The 23,987-nt window shown below is 34.4% G+C and overlaps 3 protein-coding genes across 3 annotated transcripts; 2 read left to right on the top strand and 1 right to left on the bottom strand.

Annotated features, from left to right (window-relative positions):
- The first annotated feature begins 572 nt into the window (after positions 1-572).
- Positions 573-2,793, top strand: LOC142542673 (uncharacterized). The gene is made up of 5 exons (XM_075649432.1): positions 573-1,045; positions 1,211-1,322; positions 1,733-1,814; positions 2,033-2,084; positions 2,163-2,793. Exons 1-5 carry the CDS (start codon positions 659-661, stop codon positions 2,289-2,291), a joined length of 762 nt encoding a protein of 253 aa, XP_075505547.1. The 5' UTR covers positions 573-658; the 3' UTR covers positions 2,292-2,793.
- Positions 2,794-2,839: 46 nt separating this feature from the next.
- On the bottom strand, positions 2,840-16,501 carry LOC142542672 (uncharacterized). Its single transcript, XM_075649431.1, has 23 exons — positions 16,187-16,501; positions 15,970-16,077; positions 15,005-15,153; positions 14,268-14,349; positions 13,644-14,068; positions 12,354-12,786; positions 12,057-12,280; positions 10,813-11,008; positions 10,507-10,646; positions 10,253-10,427; positions 10,106-10,159; positions 9,512-9,691; positions 8,142-8,254; positions 7,280-7,462; positions 6,240-6,297; positions 5,706-5,765; positions 5,142-5,183; positions 4,911-5,041; positions 4,684-4,819; positions 4,524-4,601; positions 3,823-3,939; positions 3,357-3,419; positions 2,840-3,272 (listed from the first exon to the last, which is right to left on the bottom strand). Exons 1-23 carry the CDS (start codon positions 16,331-16,333, stop codon positions 3,189-3,191), a joined length of 3,378 nt encoding a protein of 1,125 aa, XP_075505546.1. The 5' UTR covers positions 16,334-16,501; the 3' UTR covers positions 2,840-3,188.
- Positions 16,502-21,889: 5,388 nt separating this feature from the next.
- On the top strand, positions 21,890-23,622 carry LOC142541470 (uncharacterized). The gene is made up of 2 exons (XM_075648001.1): positions 21,890-22,529; positions 22,793-23,622. Exons 1-2 carry the CDS (start codon positions 22,088-22,090, stop codon positions 23,284-23,286), a joined length of 936 nt encoding a protein of 311 aa, XP_075504116.1. The 5' UTR covers positions 21,890-22,087; the 3' UTR covers positions 23,287-23,622.
- Positions 23,623-23,987: the final 365 nt, after the last annotated feature.

The raw sequence follows: 23,987 nt of genomic DNA, 5'->3' as shown, positions 1-23,987 counted from the left end.
AACAATTGCTGTGGACTTCAAATTTTTTCTCAAATCAAATCACTATCTTCAAATCAAATTCATCAATCCAAACGTAACTTAACCAGAATTCACGATATCTTTTCTTTTTTAAAATAAAATCATGTTATCTTTCTTAAAAAAAAATTATTTAAAAAATATGTACTTGTATTTATGGATGAAAATTTAGACAAGTAAAACTACGTTACACAATTAGGTGATTGCAAGATCTTTTGTTGACGAGTAGATCTCTTGTGAGACGGTCTCACGAATCTTTATCTGTGAGACGAGTCAACCTATTCAAAATAAAAAGTAATACTCTTAACATAAAAAGTAATATTTTTTTTATGGATGACCAGAATAAGAGATCCGTCTAACAAAATACGACCCGTGAGACCGTCTCAAACAATTTTTTACCTTTGTTCATTATCAAAATTAGGAATTAAAAAACAATGTTTTAAAATGGCTAATTAAAACTTCATATTTTACGAGTTCTTCAACTATAATACTCGTGTGAATGAAAATATTCTAAGCTTGCAACGAAGATCGTAGCTTAATAGTATTCCTTACACAATCACAATATTCTTTCTTTCATTCAAATGCTTCATTTCATTTATTCATGATGTTTACTTCCGATCGATTCTAAGTTAAATCTTCTTGAATGGGCTCCATTTCCTTTTCCATTCCCTCTGCCACCCCTATACGGTTCAAACCACTACCAAATCACCTTAACATTACACTATATAAATCAAGAATTGGCATTCACAGCAATTATGGTCCAGAATTGAAATCGAAACTTGAAAAAAATTCATCGAGCCTTTTGGGTTCCAAGAGAAGCATTAGCATAGGGGGCTCATGCGCGGTGGTGGTGTGCAATGCCAAAGACTCGTCGGGATCTCCGGAGGAACACAAAGCTTTGGAAACTGTCCTTAAGCTGTATGATGCATTGAAGAACAAAAACGACTGCATGATTTCAGATGTGATCTCGGAAGAATGCTTTTGCGTTTCAAATTTTGTTTCTGCCTTCCAATCTTTTCATGGGAAGAAGGTACGACGTTACAAATATAGGAAAAACATATAAATTCACGTGGCCACTGAAAATCGAAAAGAAAATTTGCGTCTGAATAAGTTTATGTTCTTTTTTTTCTTTTTCTTTTTCCCTTTGGTCATTTCAATATTTATATGTGTTGGTGAGTTCTATTTTCCTTTGTAGCAAGTGCTTGCTTTCTTCTTATCGGTAATGAAAACCTTGGGGAATAACATAGAATTCGTGGTGCAACCCACTGTGGAAGATGGAATGATCGTTGGGGTATCTTGGAAACTAGGTTCGTTTTATCCCCCCCCCCCCCCCCCCCCCATTCACTTTCAAGATTTTCAGTGTGTCCGATGGACATAAGCAAATCTATTCGGGTGGAATATATATTATATAAGATTTCACGTCCAATAAATAAATGTCATCTAATCGGTGCTCACATAAGTATACGCAGTGGGTGTGCAGCATACAGTTTTGATATGCTACACAACCACCGTGCATATTTATGTGAGCATCGATGAGATGACACTCGAGCAGACCCCAAAAAAAATTTTGAGTCCATAACTTAGGCCTTTTTTTAGTGGAAATGCAAAAACTTCTATTTCAAGAAAAAAAATTGATTTTTGAATATTTTTATTTAAAAGGATTGAGGAAGGAAATAATAGTGTTTACTTTAAGATGATGTTTTGTACATTTTTGTAGAATGGGACAAGGTTCCTTTACCTTTGGGAAAAGGTTTCAGCTTCTACACTTGCCATATCTATCAAGGAAAGATCATGATAAAGTAAGACTTCATCCTAACTCAGAAATACATAATTGAGATTATAAGATAGAAATGATCAAATATATATGATGTAAAGAAAATAAATCAATATATACATAAAACACGATGATTTATGACTCTAGTATTTTGTAAAACATGAGTTAAACGTTGAATAAAAGACAGAAGGTAATCGACTAATACATCATTATATATATTATTAGCTTTTCATTGTGATCCAGGAATGTGGAGATTTTCATGGAGCCACTTATACATTTGGAACCCTTTAGACTAGTAAGCCTCTATTCCCTCTGTTTATGTCATTCAAACATGGAAAAACAACTTAAATGGGGATTTTGATTTTGTGGGCAGAGAATTATTAATTCGGTGATGAATGCGATGGAAAAGTTGAATTCTCAGGTTCTGTCGAGGAGAAGGGCTGTAAATATTTTGTTCATTGTTCTAATTTTCTGGGCAGCGATGGCCTTCTTTCTTTTTTAGTAGTGCGCTTTCACATTCTAAGATTAGCATCATGTTTAATTCAAATTTTCATTTCTTTTCGAAATATTATATTTCAATACTATTTAGTTTAAGTTTTCGAGTATTTATATTAAATTAATATTTAAACAACTAGTAATGATACAATCTAAACGCTACAATAAATTTTGCATTGTTAAAAAAACAGAATTAAACATATGTATATTCCCAAAATATTTTTTAAAAAAAAATTATTTACTCAAAAGTTACTGAAATGGAAAACTAGCATACCCGAAGATTTTAAGGATTTCTGAACTTGAGTCCAGCCTTCCTATACTTTCTTGTCTCGAAATCTTTATTTCGCCAGTATTCCCTCTCATTGTTTTGATAATGTTGACTAGTTCACGAGCCCTATGTTAGACATTAATTCATCAAAAACTTGCAACTTAGAGTTAGAAATTGACAGATCACGATATAATGAAAAAAGCTGATCCTCATTCGATTTATAGGCTCGCAACATGAAATCTAAAATCAATCGGATTAAGATATAAATTATTTTTTTACTCTAAATGTGCATTAAGTACAAATTTTTCATAACAGAACCCGTTTCGACTTTAAAAGGCTTTGTACAAATAATTTTAATAAACCGCTCAAAAATGCATCATCTCTAAAAATGGGCAAAAAAAAAGACATTGTACATGGTATCAATATAGAACTCAACCTAAAAACTACAACGTTTTATGTAAATAGACGTACAATTCTTTTCTGTCACTTGTGTCGAAAATCTAAAGAGTCTTGCCCTGATTTCTTGAACGACAGACGTTTTGCTTGGTGTCAGCCCAAACAGAGGAAGTGGCATCTTTTACTTCTTTCAAAAAATCTCAAGTGAATTGATCCATGAATTTCAAACATTCAGTGGCCTCATTTTTTTTCTCCGTCAACAGTCGAAAGCTTTTCTTCTAATTCTTCAAGCAAATCATGGTATTCAGCAAATGGTGTGTGTGCCTAATAACATTGCACATGATAAAGACACCGTGAGTCCATGACGAAGATTGGTGTCCCAGCCAAAATGTATGACCAAACACTTGCCTGTATGGTTATGCTGTATGCTTTCCAAAGTCGTACATCATGTCTAAACAAATCAAAGAGGACCTGATGTACATTCAATAATTGAATTATGCATCAAAAGAAGGAATTTATCGCTTTTGACAGGTGATACTTAAGTGCAGGTCATATTTTTTCTCGAGTTAGATCACAGAACCAGAGAAACCGCCAGTTGAAAAGCAATTTTCTTGCCATCTAGACAGTATAAAAACACAACTTTCCTACCAGAATGACATGCATGAACCATCATCCACTGAAAGTGATCATCATCAGTGTGCTAAGTCATAAGAAAGTGTCACATAAGGTCACTCATCCCTTATCAGGTAAATAGATTAAGGTGCTTTACAAGGTAAGCATTAGATGCTACTGGGCAACACCAATCAGGGTACTGCAACTGATATCTCCAAAACAAAACAAAGATTCATTAAATTAGCAAAAAGATTAACTGCACCTCGGAACGCCTCAATAGTGTAGCCAAGACCACTATCCATTCTTTAAACTTGACTGAGCACATGTGTGCCAGCAGAAATTCTGCATCCAAACGGTTTTGCAATGTTCCCATTTGAAGCTACATAAAAGTATAGAAACAAATCAAAGAATAAAATTACAATGTTACATTCACAGTTCCGAAATCAGTAATCGAATTGACACGCTGCATTCATCTGTGTTTTGCAGTTTTATTTTGCCACAAAATATAATTCGATCTCTGACAACCGACCTTTCCAAGAGTCCTTAGAAATGATGTTACACTTTAGGATAGCCACCATAAGAAACAATTTCAACCCATCTAGAGCAAAAAATGAGGATCAAAATACGAAGTTCTACGATCTTCAGCCTCCGCACATATATGATTTTCAGTAGTAGAAATAAGCAAGTCAAACTGAAGTCAAATGGTAGTATATATACATTATATCAATTAAACAGATCAAAAGGTTAAATGCAGCATGGTGTTGAAGATAGCTGGATAGTGCAATGTAGTTACATACTATCGCAAGGAATTACACGATACTAGCTATTAAACAATTAGAAGCAAAATTCCCCAAAAGAAATTATACCACACCAGTTATGAAAGAAATTATTATGAGACCAGCTTTTAAAAAATTTAAGAAATTCCAAACCAAGAATATAACAGATCTATCAAGATACTCGTACCTTCTGCCCAATCATTTCAAGACCAGAAGCAAAATTCTCCAAAAGAGCACTTCCATACCTTTCACGTTGCAGATACTCCTGTAGTAAGTTATATCAACCATATAAATCTCAGAGGAGGGTAAACAAGTACATAAAACAAGTATAGAGGGGGATTCTCTACCACTAGATCAAATTGAGTGCCTTTGACAAATGCTACAAGCTTTGAGAGCTCTTTTCCAGACATCAAATAGCTCGCATGGCTTTCTAAAATATTTTTCACAGAAGCAACATGCGCATTCTGTTCTTTGAATGAAGTGCTGCCACAGATTCGTCAACATGCATCAATAGAAATAGCATGAGCAAAAATATACGCTTATGCAAAATCAGTCAGTTAAGGGATAGGCTCACCTTTTGACATCCTGAGGTTGCTTCATAAAAGTGGAAGGGAAAAGAAAATAGCCCAAGAATCTTGGAGAAAGGCTTTCATGATCAGTATTAGTAGGTTCATATTCTCTTCCAGATCTTAATAGAAACCTTACCTAATAAAACCAGAAATTGCAGAAGAAAAAAGTTGCAAATGCAAGGAAATTAGAAGATCAGCCATTTCACGGAGAAGTACAAAGGGTTGTGGATTTGTACCAGCTCTCCAGCTAGTTCATAAAGAGATTCATCAAGCGTTGCCTAAACAATGGAGAGGTCAGAGTGAGAATGTATGGCTAATATTAAATAAACAAGAAAAAGCATAAGAAACACCAGTGAGAAACTTGGTGGCATGAGATTTATTTACAAAGTCATAATATATCGACCGAGTTGTTTGACAGAGGCATCACATTTATAATTATGCAGCAGATGGTAAATACCATTACATTTCTCAAAGTAAAAATGTGAAAAAATTCCCCCAAAGATGGATTTGATTAACAAAAACCCTCTGAGCTGGGATCCGGACAAGTATAAAGTATGACAGAAGAAAAATTGTGCTTTACAGCAAATAGTACTCCAGATATCAGCAATTCAACCAAACCATAGCGTAGCATGATTTATAGCCCTTTTCATAACAAAACTTCATTAAAAAGCTAACTTACACAAAATTCTAAGTAATAATGATTGGGATTTGTGCAGGAGCTTCAGTGATTGCACATATGCATTTGAAAAAGACTATATATCAGCCGTGAGTTTAAGAAGAGAAAAGAAGCCAATAATCACCTGCAATAAACGCAAGGCACAATATTGACTCACAGCAGAACCTTCAAGCTTAGCAATGACCTGTGGCAAAACAATCAAGAGTACATCAATCAGGATACAAGAATCAATTCTAGCAAAATAAGTTCCATAATTCCAATTTGAATGATAATGATATAAATACATAATATCGTATATCAAACAAAGTGTTGAAGATGTAGAAACTATTAACTCATTAAGAAACATGTCACCACTCAATCTTGTTTCAGAGGACAAGAATGTTTAAATCACCAGCCAAAAGAAACTTGTACTTGCAGCCAAACATACATTTTCCAACTGTTGACATTTAACCATCATGTATGAGAAAACATTAGCAATCACTGGCTTTTTTCCTTATCATTCAACTCTTGAGGGAATGCCACTTATAATGATTAGAAATTGATCCAAGTAAAAGCTTTTGGTATTCAAACCATAGGAAGAAAATAAAATCACGAATACCGTCACCATAGTAATCAACTCAAAAGGCATAATAGGTACCAAAAGCTGAACGCCACTTACTAATATATAGCAGGCTGCAGTACGATACCATCTTCGTTGGAAGCATTCTTCAAACAACCTAAAAGTAAGATGATTAATTTCTCAGAGGAAAATTAAGAATCTCCTCAATTCCTGAAGACCTCACATCAAGTTAGGACTGATGATAGAATAAATGAAATTGTGCATGATTATCATACTTGATAACCCTTCACTGGAAGAAAGTACAGTTTTGGGATAGAAGGGTACGTCAAAATGACTTAACTTGTTAAGAAAATCATTTCGATTGACGGATTCATGGTTTGGTGGATGATTCTATAGCAGTGATGGATGCTTGGTTTGATAGAAAGAATGATTTGTATAAAGCCTATAGATTTTTTGCACAAATTATGGAAACTGGCCTTGGAAGCCCCTAGTATGGAAGAATTGCCTCATACCAAAGCATAAATTCTATTTTTGGTTGTTTGCTCATCGGAAGTTTCTGACTAGAGATAGACAACCTTATGTGGTGGAGAATAAATGTATTCTTGAGGTGACTATAATGAATGTTTTGATCATATGTTCTTCCGTTGCCACTTCTCAAAATCTCTTTGGATGAAAATTCGAGAATGGCTAGGAATGAACAAACTCATGAGCTCACATCAAGCACTGTTAAAAGCTTTCAAAGGGGTCTATAGAGTTAGTTCTTCCCTGGTAAAGATGTGGTTCATGGCTAGGGAAACTTCCATTTTTCATATTTGGAGTGCAAGGAATTGTTGGCTCTTTGATAATGAAGAACAGAACACAGGGTGGATGACATCTTTTGTAAAATACAGATTTGTGTACAACGTGGTATGAGGTTTTGAGTAATATTTGCATGGTTAGTGGTCAGGTGTTACTCGAAAGAGTTGATGTTCTTATGATTTCCAGGGCATTCCCAGTGTATTTATACCATTACTTTTTTTATCTTAATTATATGTTCTTTTGACATATAAAAGAAAAAGAAAAAGAGAGTAGAATTAGATTCCCTTTTGACACAAGTATTTGTGATACTTTCGAGAAAAGCAGAGAATTGAGTCACATACTCAGTTGATCTGCCAGCAGCCGAAAACAAATCTGCCCAATGTCGACCATCAGTTTTCCGAGCAACACTAACTACAACATCATAATATTCAGGAAAGTTTTTTATCAGATCACAGGTCTTCTCCAGCAGAGACGAATCAGTAGAATGATTGGCAAATGCCGCCTGGTTTTTGCGCAAATTTTGTCTGTAGAACAGGGTTGGATACATTAAATTTGGTGTTGCACCCATTTTGTCAGATTTCTACATAAACATAGAGCAAAGTGAAATGATATACAAATGTCTCCACCACAGAACTTGTTCCAGAACAGAATGACGCATAGGCACAAAATAGAGTGAGGCAGAAGAAATTATGCAACAAATTCACCTAGCGAACATTTTCCTCATAGTTAAGAAACAGATTACTTCCCATCAAATTGACTAAATAAGAAATCTAAAAATACATACTACACTGGAAAAAAATTGGTCAACTCATCATCAAATTTATGGTTATATCTGTTTAATTACATAATATGATGAGCACTGTCTTTGCTTGCAATTAGAGGAAATGTCAACAGCTATATTCAATTGTGCATTGTCTTCACATACTCAAATATCTAGTCTCGGTTATGGCGGTCAAGGACTTCTCTTGATAATTTGGAAGTGCTTTACTTAATTTAATGTGTTAGAAAGAATTCTCACTCATAAGCAGAATTGACATGAATACCAAAAACAATAGAATTCAAATACATAACTAAGAAGCTGTTTTGTTGTGTCTGATAATCAAACATGGTTTTCAATTCGGTCCTCAATATAAGAGTAATGTGATTTTGGATGGATGAGGAGAAAAAAGAGGATAATTAATCATATGTTTGCATAAAAATTACCTGGAAATTTCAGCATCAAAAACAGTAAATAAAAGCCATTCCAGGCAATGAGAAAAATGTGGCTTCTCTGCTGATATGTGTGCTAGTCTCAGAGCTTCTTCCCTCTTGTCTCTCTGAAAGACTCATTATCAGAAGCTTGCAATTACAAAAGTCATAATAAAGCAAGAAATCCTTGGTACATCTTTCAAGAACACAAAGCCTGACTTAAACAAACATGAACTAACGTTAATCATGTGGAACATTCAGAGAACCTAACCATGTATCTTTTACTCCAATAGCCTTCCATAAAATTGAAAAGTCTCCAATCCTCAAACTCTTTATGAGTAGATATATTAGCAGATCCGCTGCTAGAGATAACAGCAAGTACTTTGTGGCTTTCCATTTGAATTCCTACTCCAGGAGCCCAAATTCCGGAGAAGATCTCAACCCTCAAATTCTTTATCACAACTCCATACTTACCTCAAATTATCAATCGCTATTCACATTCCCAAAAAGACCTTATGGATTTCCTTACGTAATTGTAAAATAGGTTACCGATTGTACCACCCACATATTGGTTGAAGCTGTCTCCTCTACCACCTCAAACTTGATTCTTAATGATCGTGAGTTCCGTTCCCACTTGTTATATCCCCGCCCCATCAAAAAAAAAAAATATGTTAGAAATGCTTGGCACCCATTGCTGAGTTTCTTTTTTGCAATCAGCCATTAAATTCAAACTCCAATATTCGCAATTAATGCTGCCAGTTTTCTTCTAGATTTCAATGTTAAATGGTGATTACAGTGTAGGGGAAGTCAATGGTCATTCAATAACGAGAAGATGAAATCTTATGGAAATCCGTCTTCTCGGAAAAGCTCTCAATTGCGTAAAGCCGTCTCATTCAATAAATGACCAAGAAAAATCTCATTCTATTTCTCTTGTCAACCAGTGATGAATATAGGCTAGCAACAGCACAAAGTTGAGTCATTCAACAAAGAGCATTTCTACATAAATCATACAGCATGTTAAACTAGGATAGTACCACAAAGATGAATGCAATTCGAAGAAATTCTCAGTGGAGACCAATTGAAAACTTGCTTCATACTCATTTGCTGCCTAGCAATCTGAGATGGATGGGAATTCTACTGTCCTAAGTCAGTTATGGATTGATAAATTTCAGATAACTGCAAAATGCCTTGAGCTCAGGCTGCGATGAGTAAACCAGTAGAGTAACATATTCTGTTCCATTTAACAAAACAGCAATAAATCAAATGTAGCGTGCGGCGCAAGTCAATGGTGTTTCAAATATGTACTGGTTCCATCTTTGGATAGAGTACAACTGAAATGTCATCAAAAGAATAATCTCATGACAGCACAAAATAGGGTGATGTACCTGAAGAAGATGCCGAAGTAAACAATGCAATATGGTTTGTGCTTGAGGAGATGGCTCAAAACATGGGAACTCTGTACATGTCGAAAACGACATTCTCTGGGAAACACCAACAACTACACCAGCATTTGGAAGTAGACCAAGTGGGTACACTTCACGATCAAATTCCAGCTCAGGGTCCAACTAAGATATCATATCAAACCATGTAACTCAGACAACATAAACAACTGAATGAACAAAAGATCTAAAAATTTTGCGACATAAAATAAACATGCTATTACATGCATTATTCAAACTACTCAACTTAAGACAATGCAATTACTAAGTGAAATGAAAATATGCATAGTCAAAATCAATGTTCAAAGCATAGCACTTGGAGTTAAGTAACGTGAAGTGTGATTAATAGATACTTGAAGCCTTTGGAAGGATTATCGGAGGACAGCTTTAACTAATACATGTTTTATCTCATACTACACAACTCGGTACTTGAACATGGATAGCTCAGTAGATAACCTATCATGGAAAACAAGATAAACATGTAAGAAATTTCATACAGAGATGGCATATAAATAAAAAAAATCAAACGAATTGGAATACCTGCAAAAAACCTTCCTGCTTGAAAGGATCTACACCTGGAGATGGATACCAAACCTGTACATGAGCTTCAACCAGCACTTTCGTCAGAAATGTTAAGTGGAGTGACAAACAAAATTTGGGACAGATTATGATCACAGAAACTGTCACCTGCATCCCTCGGTGACCATAATCTAACCAGGAAACTTCCTCGATCAAGTTACTTTTCTCCTCTGATTGACCACAAGTAACCCAGAACAACTCAACAGAATCTGTCAGTTCTCTTTCCCGTCCTTCATCCAAATCAAGCAGTGAAAGCTCCCCATTCATCCTCAATATTAAACATCTAAAAGGCACATGCAGTCAATCATTTGCAAAAACCCTGAAGAGCTGACTGTTAGCTAAAGTTACATATCAGCGCATACCTGGCAGGTTCTCGGGATAACAAATCAGAAGAGATTTTACTGCTCAAGACATATTCTCGTGGAATCTGATCAGGGATGAATCGCATTGCCACAGGATGGCTCTTTGCTGTCATGATTGAGAGCTCTCGTACTGTAGAAAGCTGTTTGTCATTTTATCACTTAAAATGCATGGTGAAAAACATGTACTATCCAACATTTTGATTAAGAAAGAAATATTGATACACCTCACATTGTTAGTAGAACTGTAAAAAGGTTGTATCACCCAACCAATTCAACAAGTGTATCCACTTTAAAGCATTTTATTACCTCTAAATCTGGGGTACTAGAAAGAGACAAGTCACCAGATAATTTCACATGGTATATATGAACATCAAACGGGCGATAAGTGACAAGTAAATAATCTTGATAAACATCCATGACTATTGGCTTTGCTAGTAATGTCTTCCGATGAAGAAGTGAACTTTGATCAAGGTGATATCTAGGGTAGAAAAGCAATTCATACCTGCAATCACCAATCATTCTGATGAAATGGGGAGTAAAAATCAAGTGACACATGAATTGGCATTAACTTGCTTAGCTGCCAAAAAAAACAAATATAAAATCTAGAAAAAACTATGAAAAAGTGTACATAGAAGAAGAAAAATCGCACCATAGATAAAAGATAAGTTCGACGTGAGGAACTATCAAATTCATTCTTATTTTCCAGCAATATACATAAGTCATTATAGTCATTCAAACCACCTTATTTCAACAATGCTTCCAAGTCATTTGATACAACGCTTTGCAAAAAAATACACACATCGTGGATATTTGGAACTCATCCACACACTCCTAATTGTCACACACATGTAAAGAAATACTTTCCACCGAAATATGGGCTCAACTACAACTTCCACAAAAATTTATGAAACATAGACACAAATAATTTAGTATTAATTTCCTCACGTCATTTCTATTTTTCAATTTCTGCCACGACATGTCCGTCTAAAAATTTAAAGTTGAATCCATCACTATGACTTTCATTTCAGCTTCCACAACATTTCATATTACTGAGAAGAACTGGTAAACTAGATAAAGCTATGCTTACAATTTATTTAACAACAAATATTACAGAATGGAATGGTAACCAAGCAAGAGAATTAGAATCACTAGAAGCAAACAAATAACACGAGTATTATAGCAAGGACACCACAACCAAGTTTAGTTCCAATCTGAAGGCCCATGTTTCGGTGGAAAAAGTAATTCACCTACTCCAGGATATTATTTAATCTGTTTGTCGAAGTTTTTCAGTAGAAGATAAACTACTGGGCTTCAATACTAAAATACAAAAAGGAGTGACGTGGTGGAGAATCATTCTTCATAAAAATGAAAAATGTTTCTAAAAAAATATCTCACCAGAAAATTCTCAATAAAAATGCATTTTCATCTCAATCATGTTTAGTAGATTCTAAGCAACAAGCATTGGCAATTGCTAACTTTAGAGAGACGTTTTAACAACAAATCCATATAAACAGACACTGAAGAAAATCTTCAGTGCGTTAATTTCTCACATATCGGAAGAGTCCACATAATTGCAGACCACGATAATTTTCCCGAGCCATAACAACCCTCTGCACTGAATTCTTTGTTCTTGAGTAATATCTCCAAATACTTTCCACCGCTTCAGGCGTATGTCATACAAGATTAAGCCATGATGCCCTGCTACTGCCAAGTACATTCCATCCCTACTAGCAGCAACATGTAGAACAGGCCAGTTTTGGGAAATGTAAGAAACCTGGTATAATGCATAGTCAATCAGAAGCAACAAATAAAGGCATGGAGGAAAAGGCGTCTATTTGATACATAACTGGAAGATTGAGGTGAAAGATCTTCAGTTCATCAGTATCTTCTGACTGCACAAGAAGCAAGCGGTCTTCACCATAGATAATTTGCCGTACATAGGTTGTAACAGAAACACCTCTGTTAAGGCAGCATTTCCCAAAAGAGAACACGATAATTCTCTCTGATGATCTTTCCTCAATTGAATATAATCTATATCCATACTCATCCCATTGCATCAGCGTGGTGCCGCCCATCATGGGTTCATACTTGAAATCCTGATTTGGCTTAACCACGGGAGACGAAACAGAACTCATACCTATTTGACTGATTGTAGACATCAAACGACAACCAGAAACAGACCAAACTGTAAGTCCTCTTAACTTCCATCCAACGGCAAACACAGAGTTATCAGGGGTCCATGCAATACAATTGACAGGACCAGTATCTTCCACTGAATATCTGCGATAAGACCACATGAAGACATTCAGCTCATTCTGTATGGTTCAAAAGTGGACTTAAATCATAATATTAGGCCGATGATACTGAAATTTTAGGAATAGAAACTTGATGAACTTTGAGCTAATCATATGTCTGATCTTCATAAACTTCTAGCAGTACACTAAAGGTGGCAACCATAACATATACTAAAAATCTGTTTAAATTAGAATGACGATAATAAGTTCTATGGGAGACCTTTAAACAGACATGCATTAACTTCAAGCAGTACACTAAAGGTGGCAACCATAACATATACTAAAAGTCTATTTAAAATAGAATGTTGACTGTAAGTTCTCTGGAAGACCTTTAAACAGACATGAATCAAAACCTTTTAAGCATATATATATATGCTCCCTTCACTATTAGCTAGAAATATCGGACCACATACGCCTGCAATATTTATACAATCTTTAACAAGTTTAACATCAAATTTGACCACATATTTCTAACACATTAACCAATTTATCTATAAAGAAAATTCGATTTTTAGATTTGAATTTTGATAATCGTGTAGATTAGCAAGTCTTCTAATCACTAAGTTTTCAGTCATCCACAGTCCAGATCTTTAATCTATCACTTAGAAGTGTGTATCATGCACATGATTATCTCTTAAACAAAGCAAAAATTCTATCATACACTCAAAGTAAATAGGTTGAAGACCCATTAAATTGCTTATACAAGAAATACACCACATCAACTAGTTGGAGTAGGTGAAAATTTAAAGTTTAATCCGAAGAATCCAGGAAATAAGAGGTAATGGCCAGATGACAAGCATGCGTAATACGTTCCAATTCCGGCAAGCTATTAAAAAGGCTTACCCCCAATCGGATAAAGAAACAGAGCGAATCAGTGAGGCTGAATCTGCAAGGTCGTACAGATCAACGACGCCTTTTCTAGTTCCAGCAGCGAGAATCTGTTGCTCTGTAGCCATTGATGCACATACAATATCACCAGAAGGCAACCTTCTTTCCACTCTGATAGATTCAGTATGTCTAAGACCTTTCTTGCTCACAGAGCATAGCACGAGTTCACCATCAGAAAACAACACAGTTAGCAACCTAAAAGATGTGGAATATTCAAGTTGAATTACAGCAGATTTCTGCAAGACGGGATTGTTCATATGGTTGGAGCCATGAATGCCTTGAGTTTCACAAGAAGCCTGAACATTGCCCAAGGGATAAGATAATGTATTGGCAGCAACATTATCATTCAGCCGTGTGTCGAGATAAAATGCACCACCAAACTGTATAAATAATGAGCAATTTTATTTGGTTTTCTAAAGGTTTAACTCAAGGTAAGAAAAATTAGTTAAGAATAATTACAGAAGAAAAAAAATTAGAATATGCACACTGTAATTAGATTATTGTGGTAATAAAGTATTTAAGGATATTTGCTTAAAACATCTAGAGAGACATGAAAAAATATCATGCCAAATCACATACCTCACCCTTCCAAGATATGTTATACAATGCTCCATCAGAGAGTCCGATCAGTATGTGTTTGCTATCACAAATAATGTTGCTCCTAACATTCATATATGGAAAAAAAATAAAAAAATAATGAAGATAAGAAAGGAAGGGTTTATCACTTCTAATCCTAATACTATATTTTAAAATATTTAAACATATTCTATACCATTAAAATAACTAAAATATGGGTTCATATGTAGTTGAAATATTTTCCTTCGAGAAAAATAGAAAATAAACCCAACAAATGTGACGTCCTTCAATTAAATATCCCAAAAATACTTATTGAAAATGTTTTCACAAAATTCTCAAAATCACCATTAAGCACTACCTAAGAGCTTTCTCTCTTTAATATATTTCTTTTAACTTTTGAAATCATAAAAGAAAGTTGCTTGAATAGGATAACCATAGTGTTAGTTACGGAAAACAGATATATGCAGCTGTATATGGATCAAAAAATACATATACAACCAAATCAAATTGGATAACAATGGCACATGTATCAAATATTCCATCCATGTGCACCCATTAGCAAAACAAACAAATTATGCGAACAAGCACATTGTTCCCAAGGGTATAGTAATATTTAAAACATTAGTTTGATTTTTGGACTAGAACTACAGAGCATAGAACATATCATCCAAAGATGTCTGTTATGCATGAACCTAGTTTTTGTTTGGAGGCAGAAATAATTAATTAGACTTTGTGCTTACACTGTCAAATTCTTATTAACAAAGGGGACTTGCTCACTGAGAAGTAATGATATATTCACAAGAAATAAACCAGTTGGTTGCTTCCCACCAATATGTATTTTCTTTTCTGTGATCTGAACCTTAAATATGTGAAGATAGAAGAACGAAGTCTGCAAAAAGGGAGCAGAAGTTAAGTGATCAACAACCACTAAACATGATACAATTATCAGTCCATTTATGTTTTCCTAAATTTACACTATATAAACTTAGTAAAATAAAAGAATTTCAATTTAAAATACAACATACCTATTCCACCGTATCATTTTAATCTAATGACAAATGGTTCCATCATCTTAACAACTACAGTATCCAAGCTCCACTATAGCATCCAAGCACCACTAAGCACCGAAAATGAATGATTTACAGATAGTATTGGGGAACCAAATTTATTATGGGTAAGCAGATTGCCATGAGGTATAGCAGAGTAACCTTTATTTATGAAGCTGCATCAGTCGCATTAATTAGGCTACAGCTACTCAACCTAAAGTTCATTTTCATTAAACCAGGCAACAATCATTATCCCAACTCAAACATAAGCAATTTTGTAAAAGGTATTCTCATTTTTAACTTTAAAGATAGGTATCACCTCATGATACAGATTTTTAATTACCACAAAAGAAAAATTTCCTCCAATTCAAGAAATCAGGACACCAAATCTCTGACTTGCCATCTTTAGGTTGCCCTCTCTCGGTCTTTTTTCTAGATTACAAATAGCTCAATCGAGAATCACGAGATGAACTGATAATCTATTTGTCAGTTCGCAGTTGGTTAGACAAGTAATTACACAACATGGCACTCCCTAGTGTGACAGGAAGCATTCAATTACATAAAAATTACTTACAACATTCATGGATCACCATAACAAATGATCACATCATTTTGTGAAACAGATTAAAATTTAATTCAGTAAGTGATCCGACACTTACAATAATGGCAATGAGCTTCGTATCTTGGCTCCAAACAGCTTGCAAGTTCTCCCCCTCTCTCCGAACTGAATCCGCGTCTCTCGTGTACTTCCCCAACCTCACTCTATGCTGAGAATTTAAAATAAAAAACAAATAAAATTAAACCCAACCAATATCCAACCCAATGGAAGGAAGAAAAAAAAATTAAATCAAACACACACAAACGAATGAAAAATACCTGAGATGAAGACCAGAGCTCGAGGTGAGTTGGGGAGACGACGAGAAGCAAGCGATTGACCACTTTGAGGTAAACGATCCGTTTTGTGGAGGGGCAATCTGGTAGTTGCAGGGGGATGACCTGCGGCCATCCGTATGCCATATACATCTTCGAGATGGAGAATTTTCAGTGTACTGTTGAATGCATCGACGGAGGAGAGGCGACTGGACTGAATCTGCGTTTCGGTTTCAGAAATCGTAAATAAAATTAAATGGAGATCGGATCTAGTTTATGGGTATGGTGGCATACAAGTACCGGGTGTGCACGGCCGGTTGGTTTGGACCCGATTCTTCTTGAACACAGGGATGTTCGTGTACTAAATCAATATTTAAAATATATATATATATATAATATAAAAACGTGGTTACTCCAAAAAAAAACTTGGCAAAAAATAAGAATAAAAATAGTTGATGATTATTATAAGAGATAATTGTGTATATACATTTTTTATGTAAAGATAATTGAAAATATTAAGGAAGTGTTAGTAATTTTTTCGATATGTGTTTGAGTCCATGGATTGAGAAGAAGTAAGAAAAATCGAAAATGAATAGTATTTAAAAATAAAAGTGAATATCAATATTTTTCAAAGTTAGAGCGTTTGGTAAATTATTTATTATAATACTAATTTTTTAACAAAATGCCAAAAATATTCTTATTGAATGGTTTGCAAAACATATGGTTTGATTGTTATTGTGAACATGAATGAGATTTGTAATTTTGGATCAGACAAAAATATTGAGGGTAAAAGTGTACAGAAATTTTCAATTAATTTATCTAAATATCATAATCACTTTTGAAAAATCAAAACCGGCAAGAAACAAGTTTATGGGTTTGAACGAGCAAAAGATGTAACAAAATTTGAAGTTAGAAATAATAAACTCAAATTTTCAAGTGAGTAAATAATATATATTTTTTTTGCGGTTTGAAACATTTTATGTGTCACTCTATTTCTCGCACTCTTTTACGGTCTTCCACGTGTCCATGCTTGAACGCCTAATTCTTGTGTACATTTTTCCACATATCATGTGCAACGGCTAAAACATTAGCGTTACTTTGATCACTAGCCCGATTTTTCAAAAAATTGTTGTATCATCCCAAAAAATTACCAAGATTTGGCATAACCTAATAGTAATTTGACTTTATCATCGTCCATTCTCTCGCAGGCCAAATATCGTTGTAGTAGGTGGTTGTGGTTTGCAAGAAATGCTTATTATTTTTTACATTTACCCACTATAGGATTTGGGTCGTTGATAGTAGAACACAAGCTCTTGCAAGACATCTCCTCCTCGGTTCACCACATCAATTTCATTTTTATTGCGAGGGACATTATTTTCTTTGCTATCATCTTCACCATCCTCGAGGTAAATATTCTTTTATCCCGAGTGTTGTCGAACGCGGTGGAAATGGAGAGCTAGGTATTGAAAATGATGTTGTGGGCTCTCTATCGGATCCAGATCCTCCCAAACTCGCATGCCTAGCTTCGCTTGATGGCATGCTCCGTGGTGGAGTAGAAAATACTCGAGACGGAGGTGACATCATATAATAGCCACCCATTGAAGCATAATAATAGGGCGACAACATGAAAAACAGAGCATTAGGGACCAAATTCAAACCTGTGAGAATATTGTGGAAATTGACTTGCATAATCAAAGTGAGAAGGGTGGGGACTGAGATCGAGATTGAGAATTTTGAGAGCTTGCATTTCTTTCGATATTTGGAAAACCCAAATTTTTTTTGAACGAACCATGGAATTTATACGCCATTTATAATAAGAAGATGTGGATATAGTCTTGAGAAATGGTGGAGAAAATTTTTGATAGTGTGGGGGACGACAACTGCCCGGACAGAGGGTCTTGCATCACACCCTTTGTCCGAGAGAGTGTTGAACTTTTTTTAATACCTCCTTGAAAGAGGAAGAGGCAAGTCCAACCCAAGCAATAAGCATTAGGGTGTCCACAACGATATATATATAAATCGATCTTGTTGCTTGAACTTTTTTTATATACCATATGTTGCTTGTATGATCATGAACTAGAGACTGTATAATTTTTTAGATAAACATTTAGGAATGGAAAATTGAATTAGATTCTCTTGTTTTTTAACTCGAACTCTTTGATCGTCTACGTTGCTTTTTGTTGCACAAATGCTAGAATTTACTCTTGAATTCCTTTTAGCATGCCATCTGCTTGAGCTTTATCCCCCTTCAGCATATTCTATCTGCACCAAAGCAATATTGGGGTCTATATTTCGTCTAATTTGACTTCTTTTTTTCAACGAATTGTACAATTTGACTTTGGATGTTGTTAATATGAGGAACACGTTGGGTGTCTTTTCTTTTTCAGTCTGTGTAAAATATACTTGATTTTTCACCATGGTTTGTTTGCATATATATATTTGGACTTGTCACTATGACATCTCATCTTGCTTGAACTGTATGATCTTACATATTAGTGTATATTTCCTTCGACAACTTATAGAGTTCGAGCTAATCTGTCATTTAAATTATCGTGTCTAGGTTCCACTTCTCAACATGTGACTATCCTGAAAGTAGTATGAGCTGTCAGATTTTACAATGTCAGAGAGCAGTGCATGGACACCATCTCGTCATGAGTAACAGTTGGGCACTAAAAACAAAGTCATCGTTGATTTTTCTCCTCTAAATATCATATATGCTTGACAATAATAGATTCAGATATTATTGTAATAAATGTGCATATTCTCTATACATTCTCCAAAGATAAAATGTTTGAACTGATTTGAGCGTCGGAGTAGTTACGACAGAGAATCTTCCGACGCTCCACTAACGTTCTCCATTCTCTTAAGTGTGCAGATATTTCAAGCCCGGACATTTTCGCCCGAGCTACCACATATTAGAACAGAAATCAACCCGATCCGGTATAATTATCCACCAAACTCATATCCAATACATCCGGACATCATCGATGAATTAGGAACATAATGTTCGAATTCGACTCCACTTGCTACCTAGAGCTCAAATTTAAGCAGAATTCATTCCATTCGAAATTAATTATTGAGTTCCATAAAGTCAAGTGATCTAACTTTGAAACAAAATAATTAAAGTAAAATTCAGCCCAAATTAAATAATATTTGTAATGCATTCGCATGCCAAACATAATGATTTTTACAGACATGGTCGAGATCAAGTTCTTTTTGGCATTCGAATGTATTACGTTACATTGATCGAATACATATAAATCCAATTTGTTAACAAAATTCATATGTACCTAAAAGAGGATACATATAAAAATAGCAATAATTTGTTTCTTCTTCATGCAAATCATAGGGATATATACTGAATATTCGATTGTGGGATGAAAGATTCATTGTATCAGGACGGTATTCAGGTTCATTGAACCTGGTCATCCTTATTAACCGACGGCATCGAGTCTCCACGTCTATGGCCCAAGTAGCAAATTAGAAATTAAATAAATAAAAATTTAGAGGAATATTACCATTTTACAACCTAGGTGGCCGCCATGAGTTAGATTATCAAATTGAGCACCAAATTATTTTTAAAATAAGACTTCACATAATATAAACTCAGCTTATAAGATATATGAGTTACAAATTATTTTAAATAAATTTAATCATATACCCTCTTATTTATAAATAAACAAGATTATTTTTGCATGAAATTTTACTATAATCAGAATAAAGTTCGTTATGTTATAATTTGACATTTTGTAAATTCACATCTTCTAGCAAGATTGTAAATTCATACTTAGAAACTAGAAAGATGTACCATGCACTGCTTTACAATTGATATTATTGGTAATACAATGAAAAATAATATGTTTGCTGCAATAGTTTTTTATGCAAGATAGAGTAATCGAAACGTGGTGTTTGAGTTTCTGTACGATTTTAAATATTTGAGTTACGCTATTAACACCAACTATAGTTTTTGGTAAAACGATAAGCGTTCGGTCCCCTACGATTGATATCAGAGTCAATGTTGCATGTTTGATTCTCGTTTATCACAAGAAGTGGAAATTTTTTTGATGAAGATAGTTGGGTGCAATGATTGTCTTTGTTGGGTAGAACAATCGAAATATGGTACTTGAGCTGCTGTATGGTTTAAAATATTTGAATTGTAGTGTTAGCATCAACTATAACTTTTGAGAATATGGCTTCGTACGATAAGATTGTCAGATAGTTAAAATTAATATATATACAATGATCAATATTTTTTTTATATTGTTGTGATTTGAGAGATCAAAAGCTAGTATTTTTCAAATTATTTTGTAAATGATAAATAGCTAAACTATTTAGCTTGCGAGTAAAGAGTATTTGCCTATAAAGAAAATAAATAAAAACAACCCAAAAAGTAAATATTGTGATATTGGTTTGGTTTATTAATTTTACTAATTAAAATATCCGTTTGTCTTTTACATTCACTAATATTGACACTTTTAATTTATTTACTTCATTTATTTGACATTTTTTTGTTATTGTAAATATTATATCATTTATTATTATACCAATCTATATTATAAAAACATTTTTACATAAATAAAATGGGATTCCACACTCTATCTAAGTAAAATAAATAAATTTATCTTTGATAAATTTTAATTTGAAATCAATATTAACCAAAAATGCTCTAACAAAAGATAACTTTAACGTCGATAATTCATAACACATCTAACATCAAAATCTAAAATTTATGATAAATTTTCGAGTTTTACTCAATTGTAATAAACTCCCATCCCCTTTCAATTATTAAAAAAGACGATAACTTTAATAAATTTTAAAAAATGACATATTTGTAAAACACTCTTTACCAAAGGCTGTATTGATATTGCTATAATAATACGCAGATACAGAGACAATTTTTATTACCAAATCTCACTTTTAATTTTAGTAAAAAAATGTTAGTTTGTCTTATTATAAAGTAAACTTGGGTGTACGCCACTTCTTGAATTTCTTATATGATGTTGAACTAGAGCGGATACTCGGATCAGATTAACTACCGAACGAGGCCTGTTTTCGTTCCAGGTTCATTGTCAGAAAACAAGAAGGCGTGCATTAATTTTGCGGCGTAAGCTCAATGTGATATATAATTAATTATACACTAGCATTAACGCAGTATATATTTATATATGCATTATATTATATAATATATTAATTTTAAATTATTAGAGGGAAGTAAAATATTTGTTTTTGAAAATATAAAAATATATTATATATAGAAATAAAATAAAAGACATCAGAGGATTAAAATAGTTACTAAATATGATTCATGTATAATATATACTAGTACACTGACGCACGCGTTGCATGCTTGTATAATATTTTTTATAATTCATTTGATTTATATTTAAATGATGATCAAAATATAATTACAAGACATAATGAGGGAGTACACTATATTTTTTATATATAAATTAAAAAAAATTGAAAAGTAAAAGAATTAAAAAATGACTTCAGTAAGAATTGAACCTATAACTTAAACCCCAAATAACAATGACTCTATCAACTTAGCTACATATAACTTATATTAAAATTTTAACATTTAATTAATATATATAATTAATAAAATAGACAATGACATCAAAGTTAGTTACTCTCAAATTTAATATATATATATATATATATATATATATATTATATAAACGCCACAATGTCTTCATTCATTCACTCCAATGACTCCATGAACCATTCACCGAAGGTTTATACCAACAAGTGTTCACACCATTTCGCCATAATCGCAACATAATTACGAGATTTCTGAACATTGATTGGTATTTGATTTTCATCTCTGTATATAATTGTGAGTGACGATACGGGCATTTATCCATTCGATCAATACTGTCACTCGAGCAATACGGAAAGGGGAATTCGATGCTTGCGATGGTGAATATTCCGGTGAAATTCAGAAGGGTTGCAGCCGCCTTCGATGAGCTGGTTAAGGCCGGGAGGTCCTGCGAGAGCAGTGGCAGCGAGCACTCGGCGGATTTGTCTGATATGGTGTATTCTTATTTAGAGAGGGAAATCATGGAGTACGGAGAAAGTGAGGAGGTAAAAGATCAAGAGGAAGGAGACGGAGATGGAGAGGAGATCGTTAATGATGACGAATCATCGGAAACAAATTCTCATGATTCTGAGTTGGAAGATTCTTTGAAGAATTTGCTGTTTGATCGTGAAAATGATGACGGAGGTGTCAAAAGGAGGATTCTTGAAGAGGTGGAAGCGGCGATCAGAGAATTTGATAGCAACGGAAGTTCGTCGCCGGATTTCAAACGGAGAGTAATGGCGCTGTTGCGGAATCGAGGCTTTGATGCCGGTGAGTTTCTGGCTTCTGTGAAGTTTATGGAGTTGATATAATTTTGATATTTTTCTCGCAAATACATAGTATAAAAGTGCAATATTTGCTATATTTACTATTTTCAATATCATTTTCAGTACATTTCAATTTATTTTTATCTTTCAGTCAAGTGGATAAGCACGACAGAGTTACATTTCCTATATTCAATGTAGTTAGGCGAGTATGTTTCCCATTAATATAAGCATTTATCTAAGACTTTTTCGATTCATCAAAAAATACAGGTCTTTGCAAATCGAAGTGGGAAAAAAAAGGCCGGTGTCCCTCCGGAGACTACGAATACATTGACGTGAACACCGGAAGCAGCCGCTACATAGTCGAAATTTTCATCGCCGGAGAGTTCACCATCGCTCGTCCGACTGGCTGCTATCCCTCATTACTCAAACTTCTTCCACAAATTTTCGTCGGGAGACCCGACCAGCTCAAGCAGGTTGTGAGGCTTATGTCCAATGCAATAAGAAAATCAATGGGAAGTGCTGGCATTCACGTGCCACCTTGGCGACGCATCACTTACATGCAGGCTAAGTGGTTTGATTCCTACAAACGAACCCAAAACGAAGTTGCAAGCAGGAATACGGCATTTTCCAGCGAGGTCTTGGCCGGAAGTAGGTCGACGGGGTTTCGACCGGTGCCCGTGCAGACAATGTACTATTGCAGGCAGGATTTTGCAGCTAAAGCAGGTGTTAGAACTGGAAACTTAGCTGCAGCTCTTAATTAGTATGCTTTATGTGATGGAATCAGAATCCAATGTTTTTATCGGTCTCGTTCAAAAGCTCAAGTTTGCATATATTTTCCTTATTTCTCATCATTGAGACGGAGACTAGACCATCGCCAGAATTATAAAACTAGGAAATAAATTGGTTTTTATAGGCAGAACATTTAAAGTCGAGTAAGAGCAAGACCAGCCAAGATCTTCGTTGTTGTTGGATCCGGATGCCAAATTGTGTGGCACTTCAGAAAATGTAAACTTGGTTTATGATGTAGTTTATTAAGTGTAGTAGTAATGGGTTTATCCTTTTGTTCAATTGAAGCCAAGAAAAGTACTAAAGGTGCGTGAAATCTTGGATTCTTGGCATATTTTTTGTAAATGTTAATGATTATATCATATAACATATATTTCGAATTTGTCCACGGTAATGGTTCTTTATGCAAAAAATTGCCTTTGTTGAACTGAATCTCAGAGCTCTACCACGTGCATGGAAACACATGGAGACATCGCTTGATATGAATTATTTTGTATATTTATAATTAAAATGATTATAAGATTGGATGAACCTTTGAGAACTTGAAAACTTGTTGAAATTATAAGATTCCGTGGTCAAGAGTTAAGTATAAATATTCTAATGATACTTTAAATGTACTCAATTGTAAATGAGTAGATCTCTTGTGAGTAACTCTACTGATATTCACAATAAAAAA

The sequence above is a fragment of the Primulina tabacum genome, chromosome 4, assembly GCF_025594145.1.
Source record: "Primulina tabacum isolate GXHZ01 chromosome 4, ASM2559414v2, whole genome shotgun sequence".
Taxonomy (NCBI): Eukaryota; Viridiplantae; Streptophyta; class Magnoliopsida; order Lamiales; family Gesneriaceae; genus Primulina; species Primulina tabacum.
The sequence above is the reverse complement of the archived record's forward strand: the minus strand, read 5'-3'. Positions and strand labels throughout refer to the sequence as shown.